This window comes from Elaeis guineensis, chromosome 11 (assembly GCF_000442705.2).
Source record: "Elaeis guineensis isolate ETL-2024a chromosome 11, EG11, whole genome shotgun sequence".
Taxonomy (NCBI): domain Eukaryota; kingdom Viridiplantae; phylum Streptophyta; class Magnoliopsida; order Arecales; family Arecaceae; genus Elaeis; species Elaeis guineensis.
The window spans coordinates 23,062,423-23,082,057 of NC_026003.2; the positions used below are offsets into that span (position 1 = coordinate 23,062,423).

General features: G+C 39.5%; 1 protein-coding gene across 1 annotated transcript; it reads right to left on the minus strand.

The window, feature by feature from the left end:
• Window positions 1-6: 6 nt before the first annotated feature.
• On the minus strand, window positions 7-3,038 carry LOC140852376 (uncharacterized). Its single transcript, XM_073245315.1, has 5 exons — window positions 3,000-3,038; window positions 1,628-2,002; window positions 1,327-1,508; window positions 1,146-1,216; window positions 7-324 (listed from the first exon to the last, which is right to left on the minus strand). The coding sequence occupies exons 1-5, from the start codon at window positions 3,036-3,038 to the stop codon at window positions 149-151; spliced, it is 843 nt and encodes a 280-aa protein (XP_073101416.1). The 3' UTR covers window positions 7-148.
• Window positions 3,039-19,635: the final 16,597 nt, after the last annotated feature.

Here is a 19,635-nt window from a genome sequence, read left to right on the forward strand (position 1 = left end):
CTCACCTTTCCTTAGTTCCTTGCCTGCCGAATACTCAAAACACCACAATTCTCAATTCTTTGTATCATCCAAAAAAAACTAACTGAACACCAAAAAAACAACAATCAAAAAAAGTTAAAAAAAAAGTTTAGAAAAGATACTATCAAACTCACCTTTCTTTCGGAGGATGGAAGGGCTCGGTTCCGCCGCCCGCCCCCTTGCTCGCCCATGGTGCCCCCGCCACCATCCCCCCAAAAAACTGAGGGAGATAGAAATTCAAAGGGAAGGGCGGGGGGAACGGAAGGCAACATGCTCCATCATTAGTATCTTGTAAACTTTCGGAGGCTATTAAATGCAGAGATTTGGCTTTCAAATTGATGAAGTACCATGCTTTGTTTGTGGATAATTTATTAGGTTTGATTTGATCCAGTGGATCGATTTAGATTTCGAAAAATATTATTTTTAAAAAATAAATTAGTATGTTATTATTTTCAAAATTAGAAAATAATATGTTATTTTTTAAAATAATAATAAATTAGTATTTTTAAAAAATATATTATTATTGTTTTTATAATACTTTATTTTTAAAAAAATAATATTTTTTAAAAAAAATATTGTTTTCGTCTCTTATCCCTCCCTTACTTTTATTTTTTAAAACATTATTTTTCCTCCCCTTCCCCAAATATTTTCATTTTTTTCTTTTTTCTCCCTTCCCTTCCCTTCCCTTCCTCCTTCCTCCTGCCACCTCCCCTCCACCCCCTCCCCCACACCCCCGCCCCCACTGCGTGAGGCCCAAGTCGCGGCCGTCCGTGCCGCCCCCACCCCGGCCTCACCCCACTACCATCCGCACCGCACCTGATTCCGTACGACCACCAAACCCCTCCCCTCCTCTCCCTCGGCTCCGGTGCCACCAACCCCCTCCCCTGGCTCCAACCCCATCATCTTCGTCCTCGGCAAATATAAGATTTCTTTACTGAACAAAGAAAACCATTTTTATTGCTACTTGAGTATTAGCAAAATAAAAATTTGCTTGAAAAATATGAAAGAAAAATCAATACCCTGATTAAATTAAAAAAAATCCCCTATAAACCCGATTGGCCCTTATTTTTGGAATGCGCTGGTAACTTAAAAAAAAAAAAAAAGGAAAAATGCTATGGAGAGCAAACCTGTTACCAATGTGTTATCGACGACGCAGGCATGGAAGTCATCGCCCAAGCTTGAGAAGAAAAGAGTAATGCTATGGATATCCGAAAGGGAGGGAGTAAATACCTTCAGAAGGAGTTTGGCTCGATCCATCCACGTAATATAGTGCAGAGGAAGGGGGGAATGGAGGGATGTTAAACTCACCAATGAGAACAGGGGGATGGGTGGTACAGTCCAACAAGGAGAGATGCCGGTGGAGGATATCCGAGGTAGAACCCGACGTGAGCAGCGTCGGCGGCGAACATCAAGCCATCGGAGTGCCCAGATCTGGCAGCATCCCAGACCGAGAGCAAGGAGAGCGGATGGAAGAGGAAAGAGGCAAGGGCCTGTGTTGGGGAAATAGAAATGTGAGATGGGAGACAACACACCAAAAAAAAAAAGGGAAAAAAATGTCCCAGGGGAGTTCAGATTTCCTTCCCCATCTGCTACTCTCCTGGAACCCCACCTCCTTCCCCTCCACGGCCCCGCCCCCGCACCCTGGGGCTCTGTCGCGCTCCACCCCGCCTCTGCGGCTCCACCTCACCCGCTCTGAAGGTGAGTGTCTGCGAGGCTCGAAGCGAAAAAAAAAAATGAAAATGCTACTGGAGAAAAAAAGACAGAGGGGAAGAAAAGGAGATCGAAATGGAAGGCCGATGCCGGTGACGATGGGAGGAAGGTGACGGTGGAGACCAGCAGCAAGTGACAGCGAGAAGAGCGGAGAAAAGAGGGTTTGGGAGGGCTCGAGAAGGTTCCAGAGAGAGTCCACAGCGCACCAAACAAAAAGGGCAAGAAAGACAACAGGGGGAGTTCGGAGAGCACGACACGTGGTGCGCTGGGAGAGCTAGGGTGCGGCCACAGGGCACCGAAGGGGAAGGGCTGGGAGGACACCATGGCCGGCCTCCAAAGGTGACGGCAGGAACCGACGGAAGGTGGCAGCGAAGAGAGGAAGGAGATCGGCTCCGATCTGTGAGAAGGAAAGCACCTGAGGGAGATCGGAGGGGCCGATAAGTTTCGAAGAAAAAAATAGGGCAGGAGGGAGGAAGGCACCGGAGGGATATTGGAAGGGAGGGTCGATGCTGGTGACGATGGGGAGGAAGGATCTTCTTCATTCAAGTCGATAAAAATTCAAGCTGAATTTGCTAACCAATCAATTGGTCTGTTGGAATCTGTCGCTTTCAGAATGATATTTTTTTGATCTCATATGATTATGTCATATATCTCGAGATTAATTTAATACATCAATATTTTATTCTTTATTTTTTATGTCCGAAACAATAATTTTTTAATCAAAATAAAAAATAAAAGTATCTTCATAAGATTGGATTTTCACTAATTTGAGAAGCGTTTGCCATAAAGATCGGATTTTATCGGTCAACAGATCTTATTTTCAAATTAGAATTTTTGGCCCGATCTTTTACCGACTAGGAGACCTTATCTCCGTATTTGAATTTTTGATCCGGCTTTAACAGGTCAGGAGATCTTATCTCTACATTTAACTTTTGGCTCGATTTTTCACCGACCAGGAGATGTTATCTCCACACTCAATTTTTGACTCGATTTTTCACTGACCAGGAGATCTTATCTCCACACTTGAATTTTCTATTCGATTTTTACCGATCAAGAGATCTTATCTCCGCACTTGAATTTTTTATTCGATTTTCATCGATCAAGAGATCTTATCTCCATATTTGCATTTTCAATTTGATTTTCACCGATCAGGAAATCTTATCTTCATGTTTTACCTCGAAACTTTCTAGACTGGTATTGCTGCCGCTTGGAATACATGCACCGTGTCTCGAAAGCATAGAAATTAATTATTTGGTTGAAAACAAAGAGACCTGACCTTTCAAGAAATGATCCATCAAATCTTCTACCATCATTGCTTGGACGGACGGTTTAAAAACATCAAATAAAAGTGTACCATCTATCAATGTTTGATTGGCTTATCAGCTTGGGCACGGATCAATCTGTCGTGTCTGAATTTGAGAGGAGGTGCATTTAACTACCATCTAATCGAGCACTGGATTAATGTAAGATATCACAAATCGGCGAGGGAACCAGCCAATCCAAGCCATCGGTTTGCCTATAAAAAGCTTTTGCCCCCCGACCACTATTCATTTATGCTATTATCGTATGAAGGTACTGTCAAATTATTTCTAGAAGTCTCTCTGTGTTGAGCGGCTGTCGAAGACAGTGAGAATCTTTGTCGGAGTGGGAGGAAGGGATTCTACTCTTCATCTCTTGGGAGGATTTCATCTGTTTCTCTTAGGTATCGGTCTTCCCTCATTTGCTCTCTTCTAGCCGTAGGGTAGCCTTTCTTTCTCTTTCGATTTTTTTCATTCCTCCCTCACATTTTTTCTCAAGAAATATGTCCAAGATGGGTAGAAAAGGGAAAGAGACCATAGGCGACTCACACATTAGGTCAACCCAACCTTTACTGGCCATTGAGGTAGAAAATCCACCCTAAGAGGACCCCAAAATCAGTTCCATAGGTGAAGGAAGTTCGGATCACAGTGCAGAATCTCTTATACATGGTCTCACGGACTACCTCGATCCAGAAATGGAGGGATCTATTTTGATCGAGAAGAACCTCATAACCCATAGGGACAAATATGACATACCCGATGAGTATGAGATGATAGTACTGGATCCAGAAGGTCGGATATCTGATCCTCTCAAGGGCTGCATAGCTTTCTATGATGAGTCCCTTCGATCTAGCCTGCGGTTCCTGTTGGGAATAGTGTCCCAAAGCCAATCGTTAGTCTATTGACGATTGTGCTCTTTTTTGTATTAGTATATGAATTATAAATAAATAAAAATTATTTTGGTATTTTTCATCATAAATTGTTTCATCTTTTAATGAACTCCTGTGTTGTGGTGAAGTCCTTAGGACTATTTAGACTCGACAAAGGAGGATTTGTCGTTTAGTCCTTAAACCTGTTCGCGACCAAATGATACGTTGTTACCAAGGACAACAACGTTTATCAAGCATAGGTCGTTGTATGCCATATGGATTGGTTGTCCTCTTAATCAAGGAGTGTAGAGACACTGGTATGGCATACAGATGAGATGTAAGGGTACATATCTGCTGTCAAGATTTGCTCCTATGGAATATGGGGTATAAATGTCCCTCCGATCTGAGACCGTCACGGTGACTTGCAAGCAACTCACTGCACTTAGGCATTGGACTACCTAAATTTCTAATTCAGTGATGGAAGACTGCTGGGTGTAGTCAAGTACTTGACTTATCAGTGTGTGTGTCAAGATGGGATTGACCACTCCAGTTCAGGAGCTATGTACAGTCATGTTTCAATTTAGCAAAATCTTGGCCAGGGTAGTCCTAGTGAGGAGTCACAGGACTATTTGAGTTGAGCACGATTCGGATGATCTGATCATGGTTGACAGTTTAACCCTGAGTCGTCCTATACACAGGGGTCAAAAGGATGAATTATACAATAATCATATTCACGTAGGTTCTGAGTGTTACGATTATGACTATTCGATCTATCCGGATGTCGGGTACCATTGCTAGATGGTCACTTCGATTAGTACAGAAATTGGTTCCTGTGCTACCGACTTAGGTTCGAACCTGCGGGGTCACACACATTAGAGGTTTCCATCTGATCTGATGGCTGGTGAAGAGTCCTAATGCTCGTGGACTTTGAGTTCTACGTGTCTGAAACTCTGTGATCGAGAATCAAGATTTTTTAATCATGAGTTTCACACATTTTGGGTACCGGGGTCAAGAGTCCTACTGGTTTGAGATTTTTTGATCAGGGTTTCATATCGATGGACTCTGATGCCCGATTGCTCATCGAATTTGGACTCAGTATTTATGAGAGATTTAATTAGTGATTTGATCACTAATTAACTTAATTTGATTGATTAATTATTTTTGGATCAAGTCCAATTGAATTGGATTCAGTTAGATTTGACCTGATTAGGTTAAGTGTTGACCTAATCGCCCAGGTGGTTTGATCCCTGATCTGATCAGAGGTTGGACTTAGTCAATTTTTGATTTGATTAAGATTTTATTGAGCCTAATTAAACCTAATTAAGTTAGATTTAACTTAGTCTAATTGTGCCTAACCTATTTTGATTAGGTTGGCTCAATTAGGTTGAAACCACTTTGACCTCATCTCCCTGCGCCACCTCACTTATCTGCGCCCATTTGAATTCATGAGAAACAACTCTCATGAATTTTCTCCCACACAGAAGCCTTCCCATGCCCTCCCTTGTGCACCAATTATCTAGATAAAGATTGGTTTGTTGGTCATTCAAATTCAAAAGATGTTTGAATTTGAATGGGCAACTAATCCATGCACCACCCACCTAATCTTGTGCGCCATTTAATCTACATGAGAAAGAGTTTCTCGTGTAAATTCTCCATGCACAAAGAACCCACGCCTCCTCTCTTCTCTCATCCTGAGTGGATAAGGATGGGTTGATTTGCATTTGAATTCAAATTCGATTTGAATTCAAGTGAGCAACCACCTATCTTTTTCCTCTCACGCGGATAAGACGCGTCTTGCACTGTTTTAAAAATGAAGAGAAGGTGGGGCGTGCGTAGAATTTTTTTGAGAGAGAATAGTGGGTGTGAGGAAGCTTTGTGCATGAGTTGAAAGTTCAAAAACTTTCGAGAGAAAAGAAAAGAAAAGAAACAAAAATGGACACAGGGTTTTCAGTGAGTACCCTAGGGTTTCTGCTTGAGGTTCGAGAAGTGAGAAGGTGAGCTACAAGTATCGTGAGCCCACCAAACTTTAAGAAGAGCTTCATAAACCTCTCAAGCACTTTTGTTGATGATTTGGAGCATCCGAGGAGTCAGCAGACATCGATCAAAGGAGTTCAATCAGCATCGACTGTCGAAAGGGTTCTACGACGAACTAGCATTCGTGAGGAGCCGATCAGACCGAAAGCTTCATGTGGATGATCTGCAGAGGTCAGACATACTGTGTAGCTGCATTACAATGATCAAACCTTTTCGATGGTGATCAGACTGCAGCGATCGACTACCTGCACGAAGGTAATATGTTCTGAACACATAACAATAAAATATTTACTGTAGAGAATTTAAAATTTTAAATTTAAATGCATGCTATATATATCATATTTAGATTCTTGTGTAGGATTAATACATGTTAATTAATTAGATTAATTAATAATTTTTACTGTAAAATTATAATTTTGAAAAGTTTTCAAATTATCGTTTTACCCCTGCACTGAAATTTCCACAGTTTTCACTGCACCTCTTTTTCAGCAATGTCTTTAGTTTTTAAAAGGTCTATCCCACTCAACTAACTCCAAACACAATTAAGATGATTATAGTATTCATAATAATGTGTAACTTCCTTCACATAGATCTTAGGATTTTTCTATTTAGATCCTTGGTCCTTTTGAAAAGGCCTTTTGAAAAGGCATCCGAGTGAGAAAGGTTGGTGGTACTTCTCACCTCAAAAAAATTATAAATTTGGACCCAGCCTTCCATCTTCAATTCACGATTGGAAAGACCATTTTTTCTTTGTCCGGACTCTAATTCCATGAGGTTTTAAGACTTTCTGGGAATATCCGGATACTAAATATAACTCTAATAATGAAATTCTCTCCGAAGATGAGGTGGCTCATTCAATCCTGATTGCCACCAAAACATTCAAGTTATCTTCTTTGATAAATAATCAAGCATTGTATGATGCCGGCATTCGTCTATACTCTCCTCGGGATAAGATCGAAGTATTTTACTCTTCAACTCTATCATTTCTTTTCTACTTTTATTGTTTTGAAATATCTGTTTAATACAGAAATGAGGTTCAATCCAATGAAGGTAGAGGATAGGAAGAGGAAAGACCAACCAAAGCCATCTGCTAGTGACCCCGCACCAAAGAGAGTCAAAGGTGCAGTGCCTCCCCCTGCCCAGGCGGCATCCCGATCTTCTTCGATGATCCCTTCTTTGGTTAACTCAGGGAGAAGCGAAGCCTCCCGGAGACCACAAAATTCTCCTCGGGCCCTATCGCTAGAACCCCATCTTGCGAATCCGTGGTGGTGAGGATCAAGAACAACACCCGACCTGCATCGCTTTTCAAAGAGATCGGGTGCAAGCCGACCACAACCTCCGAGGCTCCGTCGAGCTCGGTCGAGGGAGACACCGTGATAAGGATGTCACTCCTGGAGCGGCCCCGATTAGACCAAGATCTTCTCGAATCAGTGATGCCGATTGTCGATCTGGAGGTGTGTCGAAAAAATAAACCCGAGGAGATCGCCAACCATGAGTTTGAGCAGCTCATACATATGAGTTTTTCTTTCTTTTCTTCTCTGTTCCTTTTTTTTCCACTTCAGTGAATGACCTATCTGAACCTTTGTCTTGTAGATCACCGTCAACTTCAAGGTCATGTATGAGAACATAGCCTACTTGTTAAAGAATAAAGAGGCTATGGATGCCAATCTAATTATTCTCCAGGAGGAGAAGAAAAAAGAATCCGAACTTGCTGCGAAACTCAAATATCAACTTGAAGAAAAGCTGAAGGCATGGAAGGAGAAAAATCAAAACCTACTAGATCTTTAGCGAAAGGTTAATAAATAGGAGAAGAAGATTTTTAATCTACATACTATCGTCGAGAAGAATAAAGAACTAGAGCCAAGGCTTAGAGAGATAGAAATGGCCAATGAGGCTCATGAGAAGGACATAGAGGCCTTGAAGAGACAAGTTAAAAAGGAGCAGAATAAGACAGCTAAGGCAGTAGAACTATACAAGACTTCCAAGGAGTTTGAAGATGAAGTATCTCAGAGCTCTGAGGGTGTGTATGATTACGCCTCCAGTCAGTGCTGCAACTTGATCAAAAAATTGTACCCCGAGATAGATATCTCCAAGGTCACTCTGAAGGTGGCCATCGAGATGGGCATGAAGGGAGATCTCGAGTCACCCCCCAAAGTGACAGAGGAGCCAGTGAAGCAATCTGATCGATCTCCTACCGAGGTGAACACAACTGAAGCTATCATCGCGGAGTCCATATCCATGGTACCTCTAGTGAAGATTGAAGTCCTTGAGGTTGGTAAGAAATCGGAGTCCACCCCAGCCGCAGAGCCTACTACTACTGATATTATTGGAAAGCTAGAGCAGACCAAGAAAGAACCAATCAAGGAAAGCTCCAATGCACCGATGATCATCCAGTAGGAATTTTTTTTCTTCTCGAAATGTACTGAACTGATATAGGTCTTCTTCTTTTTTCTTTTTTCCTTTTTATGGAACATGTAAACCCGATATGGGTTTTTACTTCTATACTTTCTTTTCATATTAATGCAAGAAATATTTTTTTTAGGCATCCTGATTTTGTTTGTGTATTTTAGTGAATTTCATTGCTTGTCAGGATAAAAAAACCACATATATCTTTATAATTCAATAGGATCAAAAAATGATAACTTTAAATTCATCCATCATCAATCAACTAAAAATCAAGATTCGAACGTACCTTTATTTATATGATCACAGATGGATCAAGTTTTAAGATTCAATCCGAAGGTCGATATTTTTAAGAGAACCCAAAGATAATCTTCCAAAGATAATCTCGCTCTAGAGATCAATATAACATCATATCGATTTGAAATTGATGTAAGATCCCTTCGGTCTCATATTCGGCATAAGACTTGTCGATTGATCAGGGGATCAAGTCCTCTGGGAGTTTTCCAGACTAAAATCTGGATCAATACGTATGCCCTTCGGGCTATATCGGATCAGAATCTGGATTGATGTGTGCCTTTCGGGGCTTTACTGGACTGAAATCTAGATTAAATATTCATGCCCTTCGAGGCTTTATCGGATTGAAATCTGGATTGATGTGTGCCCTTTGGGGCTTTGTCGGATTGAAATTCGAGTTAACTATTCATGCCCTTTGGGGCTTTACTGGATTAGAATCTAGGTTAACATGTGTGCCCTTCGAGGTTTTACTGGATCGAAATCCGATTTAATGTGTGCCCTTTGGGGCTTTACCAAATTAAAATCTGGATTAACATTCGTGCCCTTCGTGGCTTTACTGGATTGGAATTCGAGTTAACATGTGTGCCCTTCGGGGCTTTACTGGATCGAAATCCAATTTGACGTGTGCCCTTTAGGGCTTTACTAAACTGAAATCTGGATTAATATTCATGCCCTTTGAAGATTTACTGGATTGAAATTCGGGTTAACATGTGTGCCCTTCGGAGCTTTACCAGACCAGAATCTAGTTTGACATGTGCCCTTTGGGGCTTTACCTCTTTAAAGACCAAATCTTGATAAATGAGGGGACAAGACATACAAGAAAAAGCTCGTTAAAATATTTTTATTGATAATATTTTCTAAGATTTTCAGAATTTCAAGTGCAGAAAATAACAAACCCATATAATTTTTTAATTCTATAAGCCTCTAAGCGAACTACATCAGTGACTCGATAAGGTCCTTCCCAATTGAGAGCCAATTTATCTTGCTCAGTAGGCTTTGAAACTTTAGCTCGCCTTAGGATGAAGTCACCCTTCTGAAATGATTTTGATTTCACTCGGACATTATAATACTTAGCGATTTTCTGCTTATAGGTCACCATTCTGACATGGGTTTGTTCTCTCATTTCATTAAGAAGACCAGATCGGTCCTTAATCGATCTGAATTGGTTGCTTCATGAAAATTTCTGTTTCTATCAGATAATAAGCCAATCTCTACTGGGATTATAGCTTCAGTCCCATAAGTGAGTCTGAAAGGAGTTTCTCCTGTCAAAATCTGATACGTGGTTTGATATGCCCATAGTATACTCTGCAGCTCTTCAGCCCATAACCTGTTTGCATTAGTGAGCCTTATCTTCAAACGCTGGAGGGTGGTTCTATTGGTTAGTTCAGCCTCGCTGTTTGACTGTGGATGTCCAACAGAAGTGAATCGATGATTAATATGAAATTTAAAGCAGAATTCATTGAACTTAGGGTTATCAAACTGTCAACCATTATCAGTGATGATGATCCGAGGTAAACCAAATCGGTATATTATAGATTTTCAGATAAATTCTTGCATCTTTTTTTCTATGATCTGGGCTAAAAATTCTACCTCTATCCATTTTGTGAAATAGTCAATGGCTACCATCAAAAAAATTTTTTGGCCTGTCGCTACTGGGAAAGGTCCCAATATGTCCATCCCCCAAATTGCAAAGGGCTAAGGGGCGGTAATAGAAATAAGCTCAATAGCAGATTGATGTTGGATATTAGCATACCTCTGGCATTGGTCACACTTATTGACAAGATCAGCTGTATCTTTTTGAATAGTTGGCCAGTAGTAATCTTGTCGGATTATTTTATAAGCAAGTGACCTGCCCCCCAGATGGTTTTCACATATCCCCTCATGTACTTCTCGAAGTGTGTAGTCAACTTCATATGGTGTCAAGCATCGAAGTAGAGGAAGAGAATAAGACTTTTTTATATAAGCGGTTGTCTTGAAGAACATATCATGAAGCTTGTCTTCTAATGCTTCTGGTCTTGGCTGGATCATTGGGCAGAACTCCTTTAGATATGTATCTACGAGGAGGTCAATCCAAGTTGGATCATGATCAATCTGAAATACAGAGAACATCTCAATACTAGGCCTATCCATCTGTTCAATTAGTACCTTCTGATTTAGTTCGAAAAAATCCAAAGTGGTGAGGTGGGATAGAGTGTCAGCCCAGGTATTTTTCGATCTAGAAATTTGGATTACTTCAAGCTCTTCAAAATTTTTGAATAATTTTTTGACATTCTGCAGGTAATGAGCTATCATGAAATCCTTGGCTTCAAATTGATTTTGAACTTGACTGACGACAAGTTGTAAATCTGTAAATATCTTTAATTTTCTGAGTCCGAGCTCTTTTGTCATTCTGAGACCCACCATCAGAGCTTCATATTCAGCATTATTATTAGAAGTATTGAAATTGAACCTTAGGACCTGCTCTGTCACGAACCTTTCAGAACTAGCCAAAATCAAATCGATGCCGCTTTTTTGAGAATTTGAGGTTCCATTCATATGTAAAATCCAAAATGAATCATCATTTTTAGAACTTGTCAGGATCGATCCATCATCTGAGATAGTGCATTCTGTAATAAAATCAGCTAGTATCTAGCCTTTAACTGTAGTTCGAGGTCGGTAGCTAGTGGACATCAAATTCACTGTTCAATAGTTCATTTGGCGATCCGACCTGAAGTATCGACCCTTTGTAATATTGATCTGAGCGGCTGGTCCGTCGATACTGTAATAGTATGAGCTTAAAAGTAAGACCTGAGTCTCCAGACTGCCATGATCAAAGAATATATCATCTTTTCGAGCATCTTATATCGGGTCTTTGCATCTTGCAGTAATTTGTGGGTGTAGTAGATAGGCCTTTGAATGTCCATTTTTTTTCGGATAAGAACTGAGCTAACTACATAAGGTGAAATAAAAATATAGATATATAGTTCTTCACCTTCAACCGGCTTAGAAAGAAGAGGTGGAGAGCCAAGAAACTTCTTAAGATCCTTAAAAGCAGTCTAACATTCTTTTATCTAGCTGAAATTTTTGATATTTCTTAATATTTTGAAGAAGAAAAGGTATCTTTCAGCTGACCTAGAAATGAATCGACTGAGGGCTGCTACTCGTCTGGTGAGCTACTGGATTTTTTTGATAGAAGCTGTGCACTTCATTTTCAATAATGCTCTAATCTTTTCAGGATTAGTTTCTATTCCTCTTTGATTAATGTGAAAATCAAGAAACTTACCTGAGCCAGCTCCGAAGGCACATTTATTAGGATTGAGCTTCATCTGATATCTTCTAAGTTCTCCAAATGCTTTCTTTAGATCGGTAATATATCGATCTTTTTTGGTACTCTTTACTATCATTTCATCAACATAGACCTCCATATTTCGATCAATTTATTGCTTGAAAACTTTATTGACGAGGTATTAGAATGTAGCACCTATATTTTTAAGACCAAAAGGTATCATTTTGTAATAATACAAATCTCTTTCAGTGATAAAGATAGTATTTTCTTTATCTTCTGGAGTTATTTGGATCTGATTATAGTTTGAGAAAGCATCCATAAAGTTGAGGAGCTTGTGACCGAAGATAGCATCTAAGAGCTGATCAATTTTTGATAAGAAAAAACTATCTTTCGGATAAGCTTTATTGAGATTTTTATAGTCGGTGTATATCGTCCATTTGCTATTAACTTTTTTGACCATAACAACATTGGCTATCCATTTCGGGTAATGAGCTTTTCTGATGAATCTTATTTTTAAAAACTTGTCAACTTCCTCATCGATAACTTTCTATCTTTTCAAGGTGAAACTTCTTTTCTTTTGTTGAACCGATTTGAAATTTGGATCTACATTCAGTTTATGAATAATCACATCGACAGAGATGCCAGGCATATCAGAGGCTGACCAAGCAAAGACGTCAGCATTTGTTCACAAAAACTTGATCATTTTCTCTCTTAAACTAGGCTTGAGGTTTATACCAATCTGGACCATTTTTTTGGATCATCTCCCATAGGAATGGCTTCAAGCTTTTTTGCTGGTTCACCTTAGATGTTTTCAACCTCGCCCAATATGTCGGGTACATCAATTGATATAGTTTCTACTGATTGATTTATTTTAGCAAAAATTATAAAATACTATCGAACCACCGTCTAATCGCCACATGTTTCACCAATTTCTTTCTTAGTCAAAAAATGCACCAACGGATGGTAAGTAGAGATAATGGCCTTGAGGGCATTGAGATCAAGTCGGTCGAGGATAGCATTATAAGCAGATGAAACTTTGACTACCAGAAAAGTGAGTTGTACTGTTGACTGTCTTAACTCCTATCCCACTATAATCGGTACAGTAATTTCTTCCTCGACTACCATCAGATTTTTTGAGAACTCGATGAGGGGAGTACTAATGTGCTTGAGTTGTCTGACCAGATTCATTTTTGAGAAAGTATCATAGAATAATATGTCAGCAGAGCATTCATTATCAACAAGAATACTTTTTACATCATACTTTACCATCGTCATAGAGACGACGACAGTATCATTATGCAGGGTTTGGATCCCCTATGCATTATTTTCAAAAAAAGAAGTAACATTTTCAGTTCTCTACCTTTTGAATGATGAGTCATCAGTGTCAAGTAGGATGCTCGATATCATATTGATAACACCAGCAGTTGGTCAATTGTGATCATCAAAAGTTCCTTTTCTCGGAGGCTTGTATTCTTCGATTTTAATCGGTCTGATATATTTATCGAGGTGTTGGAGCATGATCCCAGCTCCTCCCACAGACCTTGGGTGTAGCAAAACCAGCAACGAACAAATCTGAAGACTTCTGGACTCGATTGAAGGCCCTTGACGAAATCAGCCTGGTTGCTGTCTTCTTCGTCAGCCTTTCATTCCAGATGAAGAATGCCTCTAAGATCACCTCTAAAAAATCCAAGATCTAGTACCCAACTAGATCAGGCCTGGATCGAGGTCTTCCAATTCATAGATCTTAAATCAGGATATTCTAGATAGAGAAGAAGGTAGATAGAACCAGACCTTACAGATCTGTCCTGCTGCAGCCTTTCCTGTAGATCTGTTGATGGAGATCTCACCCGCACCTCAAACGACCTCAGATCAACTCCAGATCTGAGAAGAACTTATACCAATCTCTTCTCAAGAGATTTCAGGTTCTGGACCTAATGTTTGGATGGCTGCAAGAGAGGGAGAGGCAAAAGGGTTGGCGGCACAAAGGGAGAGGGGCTAGCGCCTCACCTGCTTTTCCTGCCTTCTATGGATCTGGCGGCAAGAAACCCTAGGGTTTCTTGCTCCTGGGGCATGGAGAATAGCTGGAGAGAGAGGGAGAAGAGAGAGAGAGATTTGAAAGAAAGAGTTTTCGTATTCTTTGGCTTAATCAAACCTATACAGTGTATGTATATATAAACACAGGGTCAAGTGACCCAAACCCAAAACTCCCTTGACCAACTCTATGGGAGATTAGGTTAACCCAAGCCCATGTACACCCATGACTCGACCTAATATCACCTATCCTAGACCCAGACCTGGCCCATAAAGAGTTGGTCCCTTGAGGCCCACATAACCTAGACCTCAAGAACCTGAAAGGCCCACAGCCTTTCAACCTAGGACCCAACTAGCCCTAGAGCCTCCATGAAGCCCTCATGAATGATGGACCTTGGCCTTAGCCTTGATCCCCTGGGCCTTGGGCACACCACCTGGATCACAATACGAGGTAACCCCGATGCACTAAGATTTCTATCTCATCTTGCAGCTGCCTGCATTTCTCGATGTCATGGCCATGATCTCTGTGAAAGCGGTAATACTTTCATTTATCTATCTTCTCTGGAGGGGCCTTCAAAGGATCAAGTCTTCGAAGGTATCTATTCCCTTCAATTTCCATCAGAATCTGAGCTCGAATAGCAGTCAGGGGAGTGTAAGAATTAAAATACCGAGGTGGGCTCCTTGACCTCAGATTTTTTCAGGATCGATTTGAATTTTCAGTCTACTGCATCGCCACATTCTCTCTCAATCATTTTTTCTTATTTTTATCCTTCTTTGCTTGCCTCAAAATAGCTTTCCCCTCCTTGGCCTGGGCATACTTATGCATCCGAATGAGCATCCCATTGTAGGAATTCGAAAAGTTTTTATTCAAAGAAAAAATCAGACGGTTGCTTTGGAGTCTCCTCTTCAAAGTAAACATAACTGTTGGATTTCGGGGTTTGAAGCATGCATATATGTTTCAAAACTTAATTTTTTAAACACCATAATGGAGAATAAGATTAAAATAATTTTAATCTAAATTTTGCATGTATAAAAATATAAAACTACATGGATCTATTTCATATGCTGAAATTGATATATGCTGAAATTTAGATTGTGATCAAATCACATACCTGTTTCGCAATCTCTTTCTTTAAATTTGGATCTGGAAGAGATGAGGCTCTCTGTTAGCTGCACAAGTATCCGACCTCTACGAGTGTCTACTCGAGAACAGCTTAGAACAGTCCTCTATAATCTGAATTTTGAATCTTCAAAATTCAGCCTGCTGAATCTGAACGAAGCCTGGATTGCGATCAACACTTGATCTTCTTCTTCTTCTCTTCTTTAGAGTTTCTCCTTGCTATGTGCTGCAACCAGATATTAGAAACTAGCAAGAAAGAGGCACCCAAATTTTTTTGGACATAGAACTCCTTGGGATGCGCATCCCAAGAAAGGGGTGTATAGAACACCCAAGAAGAGAGAAAGGAAAAGGAAGAGAGGGTGTGGGGAGAGCTTTTGGGTGTGAGGGGCTGCTAGTTTTGATGCTCTAGGAACCTTAGGAGAGGTCTCTTTAAATAGGTATAAAGATTGAATCCTATTCAATTTCATAATACAAGTCCTACTTATATTAGGATTCCTATTAACTTAAGTTATCCAACTTATATTAGGAAGCCCAATAGGGCGCCAATAATTGGAGCCCTTGCACCCATAATTAGATACCTCAAAATACACCCAAGAGATACCCCATATGAGAACAAAAGGCCGTCTAATCAATGGACATGTCCAAATTAATCAAATCAAGGTGGCACCCCATAATAACTATCAAGAAGATTCATAAGGGACTTGCACCCTTAATTTATTCATGTAGATTATTAGTAGATAATTAAGTTAGAATTAATTTATTAAATAAGTAATCCTAATAGAAAGAGAAATTGGGTCCAACTATATGCTAGCAAGGTTACCATAAACCCAATGGATTTCTCTAAACTCAATTGACACTTTATAAGCTCAATTACTTATTTCAGGCCTAATCTCTTTGTTGTATGATCTCATAGGTTCAATTCTATCTGGTAGTGAGGCATACAATGATCTCTATAATCGTATCATTGAAACTCTTTTCAATGGATCAGAATAATTTCACTCTAACTCAATAAAGATTGTCGATCCAGAACAATCCTAGCGAACTCTCACAATCTATTACTGACACCTAGAAGTATGTAGTAGCAATCCAGTAGAACTGAAATGAACCTCTAGATGTAGTAAACGTGTGATTCAATCCCTCTATCATGAGTTCCGACTATATGGCAGGTCATGGATAAATTGTCAAATCTCAACATCGGTCATATAACAGATTCAATCAGCTTAAGTCCATATATGATTCTATGAAAACTCTTTTCCATCAATCACACTGCCATGACCATAGACTTAAGGACTCAGTCTCTTAAATCTCATAAGATTACTTCCTTCTGCTAGGATCGATAGATCCCATTTTGATGCACATCCTACTCCTACAGTGGACCAACTATCGCCAACATCCACTACAAGAGCTTTTTGAGATCTATGTTGATATGTCAGTCAAACTCCAACAGCCTCACTGTGAGCAGTAGTGTCATCTTAGGTTAAAAGATCAATAATACAACTGCAGCATCGAGAAAGTCACTAACCAGTGAGCAGATATCTATGTAACTTCTCGTGTTGGTCACGATCAGTGCTAGTTGTTCTCTAATAACCACTTACACTCTTGCTCTAGTGTCTCTACACTGCAGACTCGAGATCCATCTGTCTAAAGAGAGCGATCCGTGCACTGATCTATCCGAATCAATCACCATCCCCATGATGATCCTATGACCATGAGCAATTTAGGAATCAACCATCAATGACATATGCCTCAAATTCTTAACTCTTTGAGAATATGTGTCATCATCTTGTTAATCCCTTGGATGATTCATTGACACATAAACATGAATGATAATATAACTACCCAATAAGTATAAAATCATGTCCTAAAAATATAAAATATATCAGTTAAGATTGGTTTCTAGGGCATACATCCAATAATCTTCCACTTGCACTATAGCCAATCTACCATGTACCAAGCTCTGTCTTCACAAGACAAGCTATAGTCTTAGGCTAGCTAAGTGGCTTACCAGTGGGTCATCCACATCACATGTAGAGTTTGCTCTCTGCACCTCTATATATTTTTACTTGAGGTGGTCGTATGTTCTACTGCTTTATGTGCTTGGATATCTGGTGAGACCTAAGCTCTTTAGCAAAGGCTATGGTGCCTTTATCTTTGCAGTATAGTATCACGATATCTGATGGCATGACAACCAATTTTGTAACTACTATTAAAACCAGAATGCATCCTACACATCTATAGTTTACTCAATTTTTATTGATCAATTATTTGAAACCCTTCCAAAATATCGACATAAGAACACTCCCATGATGTAGACATTCTACCATCAACATCAGACATAAAATCTGAATTGGTATATCCTCTCACTCCTAACTTTGATCCTTCTTCAAATATATCCTTAGTTCATCTTAAGAGCTTAAGAATATTTTCACAGCAATTCAGTGCTCACAGCTTGGATACAACTGATATCTACTTGTGACAATCACGGTATAATCAGTTCAAGTACTTTATGGCATACGACTATACCCGAGAGGATAGCAGATCTCTCTTTGAGTTTTTTATGTGGAACACTTTCAGCATCCGATCTCTGTACTTTATCTGTGAAAATACAAGCATCCAATTGCATCTATCTTTATAGATCTTTAGGATGCTCACTTTATGTCTTTCATGGAGAAATCTATTTTCAACCATATTTTAATCGATGTCAGTATTGGACACTCTCACTGACCTTTTTGAAACTCATAATTCCTCATATCTGATCAAACAATTTGATAATATCATTGAAATAAATGTTCTAACTCCAAGGATATTGTGGTCTTTGAGATCACTTATCACAAGAAGTGAAATCCATAGGCTATTCCATATAGAAATTTTTAAAAAATCTCTACTCAGAAAAGCTATTTCACATCTTTTCTTGGAGTCGATGTCTCACATCACCTCGTTGTAGGTTCTGTGATCATCTCTATATTCCCTATCTCTCATGAGAAATAATTTTTTTTACATCCTCTGTTAAGCATACTCAAGTACCTTTGGAGAGGATTGGAGATCCTACTATGTATACAAAGTGGAGGAGGAATACACGTCTACTGGCTCATGATTAATATGTTCTTAAGGTCTCAAGATTCTCTGCTCTTCAGAGACTCTCTTAGAGCTTAACTTTTCTCCTACTGTTTCATCTTGGTTAAACAATTTTTCAAGAAGATAGCATTGAGTCACAATCACATTGTAATCTCATCGAAAAGTAATATCCCAAACTCTTTTAGGAAGAGCTTTATAGACCTATCCTCTAACATATCCACCTGCTGTCCTAGACACAAGCTGGATATCCTTGAATCTCAAAATAATCAAGATTCAATTCTCATAATGTCATATCTTATATGGTGTGGTAGGAACAGATTTAGAGAGAACCCAATTTCATAGAAATAAAGCATGTCCCTAAAGAAATATAAATAAATCAGTAAATTTTATTATGGACCAGATCATATCTCATATAGTCTCATAACTCTTCTTATCTCATAGAGCTAAGATTTACTAAGAGGGGTCTAATTTGAAACAATACCATTTTATGAGATAATCAAAAAAATTCTTTCAATGATATTGCATCCTCGATCCGATCGAAGTACCTTCAAAAATTTTTTGATATGTTTCTCTACTTACATCTGAATTCTTTGAACCTTTCAAAAATTTTAGATTTGTATCTCATATACAAAGTAGAGACAACTCTTTGTTTAGCACATCACATGGGCTACACACATCAAATATGTACAAGGATAGGTATCTCAGTGGTCCTTTTTCTCTTATCCCATAAGAGCAGCTTGATCGTATTTTCTCAAAGAGATGATGCACAAACTAGATTTGACTCAACAGTCAATGAGCCCAAGCCTATATTTTTTCAGTTTGCTAATCATTTCTTCTCCAATATGACTTAGCTATAGGTTCCATATATACTTTAAATTTTATCTCAATTTTAGATCTCTCAGATCCAATGGCATTCACTGATTGCTCAATTAAGTTCACATATGCAAATGATAGAGACTATCTCTAAGAACTAAATCTAAACGATAATCGTAAAGGACAGATACCTATGGCTGCAGCAGCAATTGTTACCCTATAACCAATTCAAGGATTACTTCCTTAGCCGTTTACCTTCCCATCAACTCTACACTAGAGTTTATAGCTCAACTAGAAGAAGAAAAAATTGTAAGGATAGTGTTGGGTATAAAATAACCCCAGCCGAAGTTCATAAGAGGCCAACCCTCCCAGGACTCTTCCGGCTTCCGACCTTGTGCGGCATCCTTCTGAATTTCCCCGACCATCCGAGCTTTCACAGTACCGTCTGGACTCCTCCAGCAGTCGACCTTCCACAGTGTCCTTCAGATTTTTTCAATGGGCAAACCCCTATCGTACCCTCCGAACTTCTTCAATAATGAGCTCCTTCAATTATCTATCGGACTGCTCCAAATGCTCTCTGGACTTCACTATCGGTCAATTTTCTACAGTGATCGACTACTCTCCGAATCTCTTTCGAACTTCCTCCTATCACGATCAACTTTACTCCGAGCTTCTTTCGGACTTCGTCAATGTCCGAGCTTTTCC